Source organism: Monoraphidium neglectum, assembly GCF_000611645.1.
Source record: "Monoraphidium neglectum strain SAG 48.87 unplaced genomic scaffold scaffold00547, whole genome shotgun sequence".
NCBI classification, from domain to species: domain Eukaryota; kingdom Viridiplantae; phylum Chlorophyta; class Chlorophyceae; order Sphaeropleales; family Selenastraceae; genus Monoraphidium; species Monoraphidium neglectum.
Window position 1 is genome coordinate 8,712 of NW_014013081.1, and position 10,177 is coordinate 18,888.

Genomic DNA, 10,177 nt, shown 5'->3' on the forward strand with positions numbered 1-10,177 from the left:
CTGCTTCTGCTTCTGCTTCTGCTTCTGCTTCTGCTTCTGCTTCTGCTTCTGCTTCTGCTTCTGCTTCTGCTTCTGCTTCTGCTTCTGCTTCTGCTTCTGCTTCTGCTTCTGCTGCTGCTGCTGCTGCTGCTGCTGCTGCTGCTGCTGCTGCTGCTGCCGCTGCTGCTTCTGCTGCTGCCACTGCTGCTTCTGCTTCTGCTGCTTCTGCTGCTGCTGCTGTTGCTGCTGGTGCCGCCACGCCGCCTGGTTCCGATGCGGCTGCCGATGGTGCCGAAAGTGGATTCAGCAGTGGTACTGGCGACGCCGCCACCGCTACTGTCAGGGGTGCCGCTGCTGGTGCTGCTTCCGCGAGCACGGCCGTGGCCGCCACCGCTACTGCGGCTGGCACAGCAGCTGCCGCTTCTTCTGCCGCCGATGTTTCTGCAGCTGCCTCTTCTTTTGATGGCGGAAGTGCTGAACTTGTTGCCGCCTCTGTTGGCACACCATCGCCAGGGTCGTCGCCGCGCCAGGTCAGCACGTCACCCCCGCTAGCAGTCACACGAGCTGCTGTGCACGCCCCTGCTACGTCGCTTTTGCGTGAATGTGGTGCTTCTTCTTGGCCCCTCTGCTGCTCCTGCTGCTCCTGCTGCTCCTGCTGCTCCTGCTGCTCCTGCTTCTCCTGCTGCTCCTGCTGCTCCTGCTGCTCCTGCTGCTCCTGCTGCTCCTGCTGCTCCTGCTGCTTCTGCTGCGTCTGCTGCTCCTGCTGCTCCTGCTGCGGCTGCTGCTGCTGCTGCTGCTGCTGCTGCTGCTGCTGCTGCTGCTGGGGTGGCAGTTGCTGGGGCTCCTGACACCCCTGCTGCAATTCAGGCAACAACAGGATCTGCTGTTGCGGGGGCGTCACGGACAGCACCGTCTCGGGTGCCGTGGCCGGAAGCACTAAATCCAGCAGTTGTTCGGGCTGCTGGCCCTGGTGAACCGTCGGCTGCTGCTTGGGCTGCTGCTCCAGCTGTGGCGCCAGATGGGATTCATCTTTCGCCTCCGGTACAGGGCACAGCTGGCTTGCCGCTGTGGACGGCAACGAAGCAGATGGTCCAGGCCGCGCCTCGTGCCGCACGTGCGCTGGCCCCTGCTGCAGGGACGACGCTGCTGGCGTCTCAAGGAGCTCAGTGGCCCGATCACACAAAGCAGCCGGCTGCAGGCAGAGCGCATGCTCCACCCCTGCGTGCTGTTGCTGCTGCTGCTGCTGCTGCTGCTGCTGCTGCTGCTGCTGCTGCTGCTGCTGCTGCTGCTGCTGCTGCTGCTGCTGCTGCTGCTGCTGCCCTGAAGCTTGCGCCGGCTCTTGCGGCGCCGGTGGCACCGCCGGCTCAGCCGCATCCGCCGTCCTTGCGGCCTCCGTCGCCTCCGTCTCCGCCTCCGCCGCTGCTGCCACGGCCGCCACCGCCGCCACCTTTGGCACCCAATGCAGTGGAGCCGGTGGGGATGCCGGGGCTGCTGAGGGGTGCGGCTGCGAGTGCCTGCGCTGATCAACAGACTTGCTCTCGCCAGCAGGTGGGTCGGCAGTCTGAGATAAGTGGCCCGTCGCCTCCTGTCCCTTTGTGCAGCCTGTGGTTGCTTGGACGGGCGTGCTGGCCACAGCGACGGCGGCTCCACAGCCGTCCAGCACCTTGGTTGACCTGTCTGTGTGCACGTTGCGGCCACCACAGCCTCCATTGGAGCCGCCTTCGACGCCATCGCCACAGCAGCTGCTGCCACTGCCCTTACCGGAGTCCTTGCCCGCAACCCTGCCGCCGCCCTTGCCGCCGCCGCTGCCACCGCTGCCGCCACTGCCGCCACTGCCGCCACTGCTGCCACTGCTGCCACTGCCCTTGCCGCTGCAAAGGGGGGGCCCGCAGCTGATGGAGGGCAAATAGCTGGCTGACGTGGCCACCACGCTCTTCTTGGCAGCTGGCCCCACAGCTGCAATGCCATCGTCAATGCGCACCGCCACACTGCTGGCTGCGCAGCCAGCGCATGCGCGCACAGCTGGTGCCTCCGGCCGCCTTTCAGCGGATGGTGTCGCAGCGCTGGAGAGCAATGTGTGGTGCGTCTCGTGATGCTGGTGCGACGGCAACGAATTTCTCTTTGCCTGTCGCTGTAGCTGCTGCTGGTGCTGCTGCTGCTGCTGCTGCTGCTGCTGCTGCTGCTGCTGCTGCTGCTGCTGCTGCTGCTGCTGCTGCTGCTGCTGCTGTAGCTGCTGCTGTTGCTGCTGCTTTGGCTGTGTCCGCAGCTTTGGCTGTGTCTGCTGCTTTGGCTGTATCTGCTGCTGCTGCTGCCGATTTGACAGCCGCTGCTTTTCCTCTTTCTGCTGCTTAGTGCGGGGTGAAGGTGAAGGCGGTGGCGACGGCTTGCGCCGCGCCGGCGATGACGGGATAGCGGCGTGAAGCGTCTGCTGGTGCGAGTGATGGGCGTGACGCTTCTGCTGCCGCTGCTGCTGCCGCTGCCGCTGCTGCTGCTGCTGCTGCTGCTGCTGCAAGGAGCCTGGAGCGCGGCAGGCATCGGCATACGCAGGCGCAACGCTGTGCAACTCCGCGAGGGTGCCAGAGGGCGCCGGCGCAGTGCTGCCGCCAGCGGCGGTTTTCGTGGCGGCCAGTCCAGGCTGCGCAGATGCGATCGCGGCAAGCAGCTGGGGATGCTGCTGTGGCTGTGCCTGTTGAACGGGCTGCAGTCTCGAGGAGCCATGGCTGGGGCCTGGACCCGGTACTGACGCGCTGCGATGCAGGATCTGCCAATCGCCTGTTATCAAGAGTTCGTCTGTGGGAGGGGGTGCACAATGTAGAGGATGGCGGAGGTGGGAGTTGGAGGTGGATTGTGGACGCATGCGGTCTGTGCCAAATGCGAGCATGGGCAGCACGCACGCATGCGTGGCATGGGTGCGCGCGCGTGTGGACGCCTGCACGCAAATTTTGGCAAATCGGGCTGACTGCACGAGCGCGTCTCTCCAGCAAATCACTCACCTTCGTGCGGCTCGGCCGCACATGCGCCGCTCAATCCCTCGCCGTCCGTCGAGCCAAACATTACCCCTCCTGCTGCGGGCCCCTCTGGCGCGCCTTCCTCCGGCCCCGCCGCCGCCTCTGCCCCCGCCTCCGCGCCCACCGCCGCGCACACGCGCTCGTGGTACGACTCCACCACCCGCAGCAGCAGCCCGCGCTCCGCCTGAGCCAGCGCGGCGGCGGCCTTGGCGCGGGGCGCGCGCGAAAGGCAGATGCCGCGGCGCAGCGCTGACAGGGCCTGGGCCATGCCGTGGGCGCGGAAGCTGCGGGCAAAGAGGTCCCTGTCCCGCGGGTGCCACCGCCACGACTCGGCGGCGGCCTTGGCAGGCCGGTATGGATGGGGAAGGGGGCGGCAGGCATAAGACGGGAGAGGTGCGCCGCCAATTTCGGCGCCCAACCAACTGGGGTGTTTCCAAACGCCCGTGGCAACGACTTGGTAGGAGGATTCTAAGCATTCGTTTGGCGCTTGTATATGGTTGAAGCTGCCTGCCACAGACGCACGCACGCACGCATGCACGCACACACATACATACCAACACACATACACACGCCCACACACACACACATATATACGCGTGTGCACCCACCCACCTGGTGGTCATCGCCCAGCGCTAGCCCCGCCCTTAGGAGTGACGTCATCTCCCCAAGCACCTCCCCCACCAGCCGCCAGTCCCCGCCGTAGCTCAGCCCCGCCGCCGCCGTCCAGAACCCGCCTCGCAGCAGCAGCGCCGCCGCCGCGAGCTGGGGGGCGGCGTCGAGCGCGCGCAGCGCCTGCGTCGCAGCTGCGAGCTGCAGCACCGTCAGGCGGGGCTTCTGCACCACGCAGCGCAGCAGCAGCGCCTCCAGCGCGTCAAGCGCCGGCGCGTCGCCCCCGCTGAACGCGACCGGCCGCCGCGCCGCGCCGCGGCCGCCCGCAGCGAGCGCGCCGCTGCTGAAAGTCTCCGGCCGGGCCGTCGCCGCCGCGGCCGCGGCCGCCGCGCTGAGCGGGCGCAGGGCTGCAGGGCCGGGGCCCGCCCTGCCGTCGGGCCCACCGCCCAGGCCACTCAGAGCGCTGACAGGGCGCAGAGAGAACTCTCCTGCATCCACACGCTCCTGCCACGCCGCCAGCTCAGCTTCGAAGGCCGGCTCTTGGTCTGAGTTCGATGAGTAATCCCAGCGGACGCGCCTGCCGGGCCCCGCCGTCCCCTGCGCCGCGCCGCCCGCTGCATTCGCAGACGACACCGCTGTGGCGCCCCGCAGGCCCCACGACGCGCGGCCGCCGGCCCCGGCGCTGCCGCCGCCGCGCGACGGGTCGAGCGGTGCGAGCGCGCAGGCGGCCGCCTGGGCGGCAGCTTCCAGGTAGGGGGACGCCCGGCTGGGGCTGATCGCCCCCTTTGCGAGAGTGGGTGCGCCGGAGCCCGCCGCTAGCGGTGGGATCAGCAGCGACAGCGGTTGGGTCGCTTGCGGCGAGGGCGGACGCCAGGGTTGGCCGAGCGCGCCGCCGCAGCCGTTGCGACCGAGCGCGGCGCCGAGGCTGCCGGTGAGGCCGATGCTGCTGTTTGGGATTGCGGAGCAGGCGGTGCTGCCGCCGGCTGCGGCGCCGCATGCGGCAAGGCCACTGCCGTGGATCGTGGTAACCTGCATCCCGCAGAGCAAGCTGCCAGGGGCTGGGGCGCCACTGCTCCACGTCGAGTTGATGCAGTGGGCGCAGGCTGCCGCCCCGCCTGCTTCAGGCAGCGGGCATTTTTGGACCAGCTCGTTGTAGCCTGAAAGGTGTGGCCCTTGGCCTTATGTGCCTGTGCAGTAGGCGGCGCCAGGTGAAGGCGGCGTGTGCTCATTGGACGTGAGACGCTCCGAAGACGCAGCACACTGCAGCGGCGCTCCGGGCCCCGGGGATGGACAGCCCTCATGCAGCGCAGCAGTCGGAAATCTTTGTCCTCACCTTTTAAGAATAACGTAACTGCCTTTGATGACTGACGCGGACTTCGATCGCACGCTCATTTTATTTCTGCGCGAGCACCCGCCCTTCAAACATATCTGTTCGCTGTGCAGGACTCAAGATACATGTATAGTCGAGCAGCCAAGCGGGCCGCTGGAGCCGAGACCTCTGGCCTGCAGGAGTCAAACGGCAGAGTCAAGATCTCCACATGACGGAACTACACACTGCCTGAGCAACGCGGTGGCGGACCGCAGGAATCTTTGCGAGTTGCTTTTATAGCCATCGAAGGGCATATCATGCAGCCAGGCAAGCCGCACCAGCTAACTGAGCAACGCCGACCATCGCTCGTCAAGCGACCTGCGAGAAAGCGCGTGAGCCTTGCAAAGCGGGCGACGCAGCGCCCGCGCCCCAACTGCGAGGCCCAACTACAGTATTTGCAGTCCGCTTCCTTATGATCGATGTGCCCCCTCAAGACAGCTTTCATTGCGGAAAAACAGTCGTTGAGCGCGATGTTACAGCGGCAGGCCTCCAAAGGCCCCACCCATGCAGACAGCTGCCGCCGCCGCCGCGTGCCAGCCGCGCGTGATCTAGGCGTTCTCCTTCTCCGCGGCCTCCGCTTCCTTGGCGCGCTTGGCGCGGACGCCCACCAGGCGCGCGTTCATGCGCTCGATGCGGAGCTTGGTGTACGCCTTGAAGTCCTGTGGGGAATTCAAAACGGCGGGCCGACAGCTGGGTCAAGAGGCCGCGTTGGGCAGCAAGCAGCAGAAAAACAGGACCCAGGAGGCAGCCAGCGCAAGGCCCAGCACCAACAACAGCAATTTGCCTGCTTTGCCTTCCTAAGCCGACCCGCACGCGGAGCCGCGCTTTTGCGCCCTTGTTCACACACCCCAAGCACCAAACACCAACCGCCCCGCCCCCGCTCCCGGTGCCGCCTCCGCCCGCCGGCTCGGGGCCCCGCGGCACCCCCATCCAGCACGACACGCGCCCTGGGCGCCGCGCCGGGCAGGCTCCCGGGGAAGCTCCTTCCGTCAAGGGCGGGAAGCCACTTCCCGCCCTGCCCCTCCACCGCCAACCTCCTCGACCCACCTTCAGCTCCTGCGTGATCTTGACCTTCTCCAGCGCCGGCGCCTCCTTGACCACCGGGATCACCGGGCCCTTCACCTGCGCGGCCGCCGCGGCAGCCTCCTCCTTGCTAGCCTGCGAGCGCAAGGGGGGCGACGTGGGCGGCGAGCCAGGGTCGTTAGGGACCGCAGGAGCGTTGGTTGGCCGGCCGGCGCCGCTCTGCACGCGCACGCGTGACCTACAGCCAAAGCGCGGCCTGCACGCGGTCTTCCGCAGAACGGGCTAGACCCGCGCGCCGCGCAGGCCTGCGGCACGTCGCCCCGCCGACATCAATCAACCCGCTCCGCCGCCCGTACACCCGCGGCGGCACGCCAACCCCCGGGCCTAGAGCTCAAACCCCAAACGCAGACGACACCTCTGCCTCACCCCGCCGGCCCGGACCCACCTCGAACTTCTTGGGCTTGTTGGCGTTGCGCGGGAAGATGACCAGGTTGCTGCGGTAGGCCTTGAGCCGCGCAACGTTGGCCTGCAGGCCCTCCAGGCTGCTGTTGCGGCGGCGGTGGTCCACGGAGATGCCGATGGTGGGCGCGAGCTTGGCGGGGATGCCCGCCTCCTGCGGGGAGGGGGTATCGAGGAGATGGGGCCGGGTGATGTTCTGATGCAAAAGAGTGGGTCCGCCTAGGAACGTGGGTGTAGCAGAGTTCATGCAAGGCAGGAGCAGGCCGGCTGCAGGAGTCGTCGTGAGCGTTGCCGATCGCAGGGTGATCGAGAGCGCCGCTGCTGCGCGGATGGTGCGTTGCTGGGGCCGCCGCCGGGCTCCAGCCGCTGCCGCAGCGCGTTGCGTGAGCTGAGCCGCTGCTCGCTGCCTGGATGCCCTGCAGCTTGCTGCCCTGCTGCCGCTGCTGCTGCTGCTGCTGCTGCCCCTGCTGCTGCTGCTGCTGCTGCTCCCCCTGCTGCTGCCGCTGCCGCTGCTGCCGCCTCTGCCGCCGCCACTGCTGCCGCCGCTGCTGCTGCTGCTGTTGCCGCTGCTTACGCTGCTGCTGCTGCTGAGGGTGGTGCCACTGCAGAGCAAGGCCACTGCTTGCCACTGCAAAAGGCTGGGCTGCGCCTTCACAGCTCAGCTGCAGCGACATCCACAGCAGCTTTGGTCGCGGGTGGCCACCCCGGGCGTCGCCGCCAGCGGCTGGCGAGCGCCACTAAACGCCCGCCGCTTCGGCCGTGGGCGCCGCCCACCCCTGCCCTGGGAGGCCGCGCCATCAGGAAATGCTGTGCTGGTCACCCTGGCCCCCCGACGCTGCTCCTCGGCCGGAGCCCCTTGGTGCTTTGGGCAACGGCGACACGACGTTGCTGCCTTGGGCGCGACGCCGCTCGTGCGTTCTGGCACTGCTTGTTCCCGCACTGTTTTCTGGTGGCGTGTGTGTGTGCTGCTTGAATATTGCCAAGCGGCCAAGATCCCACTCCTCGCTGACAACGCTGAAGAGAAAATCCGTCGCGGACGAGAAAATCTGTCAGTTGGACCCCGACCCCGACCAGCCACGCCTCCTCCGCCGCTTCCGGGCCCATCGCAACGCGTATGCTCCCCCCGCCACGGTCCACCGCACCTTGAGCTCCGCAAGGGTGAAGCCGCGGCCGAGGCGGACCTTGGCGTTGTACTTGATGGTCTGCCCGTGCACCACTGGGCGCAGCGCGCCAGCAGCCGGCCGCGGGAAGGCCTTTGCGGCCTTCTCGGCGCGAGCTGCAGCACGCGCCGGGTGAGGTTGATAGGCACATGTAGTTATACAAGATCATCATAGCAGTAAACGCACAGTAGCAAAGCACATGCACCAGGCCCCGCTCGATGAGATCAGGTGGCCTCGTTACAGCAACGGCTGGTCGCACTGTTCTTCAGTTAAATATCGAATATGTCAAAACCTCGTGTTGACTGCTCACCCTGCCTCCGCCTGAGCTTGCGGGCCGGCTGGTTGAACCAGGTCCGCACGCGGAACTGCCACTTCTTCTTGAAGTGCTGATTAGGAATCACATTGTTGTGCTTCACCATCTTGTCGCGCTGCTCTCCTGCAAAGCGACCGCAAAGGCGTCAGCAAATGCCGCCGGCCAATCCAAGTGCCTTACCGGCTGTGCTTTTGACAAAAGAAGCGCACCTAGTGCCTATCCCGGCCACAGCAAAAGAGGGAGCTGTGGATGGCCGCTTGGTGCAAGTTGTGCAGCGCCCACCCACTGCTTTTCCGCCGCTCGTGCTGTCACTGCTGCAGTACCGCCAAGCAAAGACGCAATAGTAAGAGCTATCTCTAAAACCCTTCCAAATAGAAAGCTTCAGTTGTGGCGTGATGAAAATGGTTGCTATCGGTGATATACATAGTGCCCTGCGCCCAGGGCATGCAGGCTGCGCAGGTGAACTGCCGGCCGCGCATCTGAAGTAGACTCCTCAGTGTATACCACGACCACGTTGCCCTGATCAGGGGCTGGCGAGGCATGGTCTTGGCAAATGTGACACCCGTTTACCTGTGTGCAGCCAACCAGTGAGCCAGACGGGGCTGTCCACAGACAATCAGTCACCACAAAACGGTGTGCATATGCGTTACAGCATTCAACTCAAGGCCACCTTGATAGCAGAGAGATTCTGATGCAATCATCGCAAGAATTGGTCAGATGGGAGGAGGCACCACCCCTACAAACACCCCACCATCAAACCGCTCTGGGGAGCCGACTGCCCAACCGCGCCGGCGCCGGCGCCCGTTCGCGCCCGCCGCGCCCCGCCGCCCCGTCAGATCTCAAATCTTAAATCTGGTGGTCACTGGTTCTTGAGGTGCTCCAGGAGGCGGGGGTCCCCAAACTTGCGGGGGTGGATCAGCCGCGCCAGCAGGAAGGCGAGGCCCAGCAGCAGCGAGGCGCCCCCGGTGGCGAGGTAGGTGATCCCCAGGAAGGGGTTATGGCCGCCCAGCCAGCTGGTCGTGCCCTGCGGGGCGCCGAGGGTCGCGGTTTCTCAAGGCTGCTCAGGCGAGAGAGTGCAGTCACGGGCCGCAACTGGGTGAGGCACGGCTCAGTGCGGGGCGCCGCGCGGCGAGATGTGCGCCCAGTAGGGATAATCATCACATTCGACCCCCAAGCATGTTCGCTCGCCGCATGCCACCAACACGCCCAGGCACTCGAGCACCAAAGCAAACGCACGAAGCTCGTGCCATAAGCGCTCGCGCCCACCAGGACGATGGCCTTCTGGCCGTCAAAGCTGTAGGTGTTCCACCGGTTCATGATGTCGACCTGGATGACGTCACCCGCCTCCAGCCCGCCTCCCTGTATCCCGTCGATGCGCCCCCACAGCTTCCTGAACTGCGGCAGCGCCGCCGTCCGCATCCAATTGACGAACCGCTCGTCGCTCCTGACGGTCAGCAGGCGACCGTCGGGGGCCGTCATGTTGCCGCCGCCGCGCGAGGCGTTGAGGGCAGGGTTGAAGAAGGAGGGGGTGTAGTTGCCGAAGCGGTCTTTCAGGTCGGAAGACAGGGCGATGCCCTTGTCCGAGACGGGCACAGGGACCGGCGCGGCGGCGGCGCCGGAGCCGTTGGCGGGCGAGACGCGGGTCAGCTGCGGCGAGGGGCGGGGAGGCGGGGGCGCAGAGGCGGGGGCGCAGAGGCGGGTGAGGGCGGTTGCAGCAAGAAGGGGTTGGTCAGGAGGCAAGGGTGGGGACAATGGGGTCCACGCCAAGTGAACGAGCTTGAGCCCCTCCTCACGCGCTCCTTGCGCATGACACACTCGGTCGCGCAGTTGTGCACGGCATGCGAATTTGCATGCCCAAGAGCGCCCACGCGCACGCGCACACACACAACACACACGCAAACAAAACACACACAACCACATGCGAAATCATTTGCCTATACAATCCTCATCGCAACATACCCACACCCACCACGAAGCTGTCGTTGAAATTGCTCCACGCCACCAGGCCGCAGGGGTTGATGATCTGGGCCGGGTTCCCGTTGTACAGCACCAAAGGCTCGCAGGCCGCCAACGAGGCGACGTCCTTTACCTGCTGCCCTGCCAGCTGCACGTCGCTGCGGCTCTTCACGTAGCTGTGTGTGATGTGAGTATGAGTGTGTGTGTGTGTGTGTGGTGGGTGGTGGGTGGGGTGTGATGTTATGTGTGTGTGTGTTTTTGTGTGTGTGTGTGTGTGTGTGTGTGTGTGTGTGTGTGTGTG

At 66.1% G+C, this 10,177-nt stretch overlaps 3 protein-coding genes across 3 annotated transcripts in view; all 3 read right to left on the minus strand.

The window, feature by feature from the left end:
• Positions 1-4,988, minus strand: part of MNEG_4076 (hypothetical protein) — a gene marked incomplete at both ends in the record, with an annotated part of 6,142 nt that extends 1,154 nt beyond the window's left edge. Inside the window, 5 exons of the mRNA XM_014047445.1 lie at positions 484-1,426; positions 1,760-1,974; positions 2,973-3,327; positions 3,600-4,542; positions 4,930-4,988. Coding sequence (XP_013902899.1) covers positions 484-1,426; positions 1,760-1,974; positions 2,973-3,327; positions 3,600-4,542; positions 4,930-4,988 — 2,515 coding nt within the window. The remainder of the gene's footprint in view (positions 1-483; positions 1,427-1,759; positions 1,975-2,972; positions 3,328-3,599; positions 4,543-4,929) is intronic.
• Positions 4,989-5,513: 525 nt separating this feature from the next.
• Positions 5,514-8,026, minus strand: MNEG_4077 (putative 60S ribosomal protein L13; the record flags this gene model as incomplete). Its single annotated transcript, XM_014047446.1, has 6 exons — positions 5,514-5,624; positions 6,013-6,123; positions 6,434-6,601; positions 6,675-7,130; positions 7,590-7,723; positions 7,918-8,026. The coding sequence occupies 6 exons, from the start codon at positions 8,024-8,026 to the stop codon at positions 5,514-5,516; spliced, it is 1,089 nt and encodes a 362-aa protein (XP_013902900.1).
• A 753-nt stretch (positions 8,027-8,779) lies between these two features.
• Positions 8,780-10,177, minus strand: part of MNEG_4078 (Cell cycle control protein 50A) — a gene marked incomplete at both ends in the record, with an annotated part of 3,678 nt that continues 2,280 nt past the window's right edge. The window contains 3 exons of the mRNA XM_014047447.1: positions 8,780-8,944; positions 9,187-9,567; positions 9,890-10,052. Of these exons, the coding sequence (XP_013902901.1) occupies positions 8,780-8,944; positions 9,187-9,567; positions 9,890-10,052 (709 nt within the window). The remainder of the gene's footprint in view (positions 8,945-9,186; positions 9,568-9,889; positions 10,053-10,177) is intronic.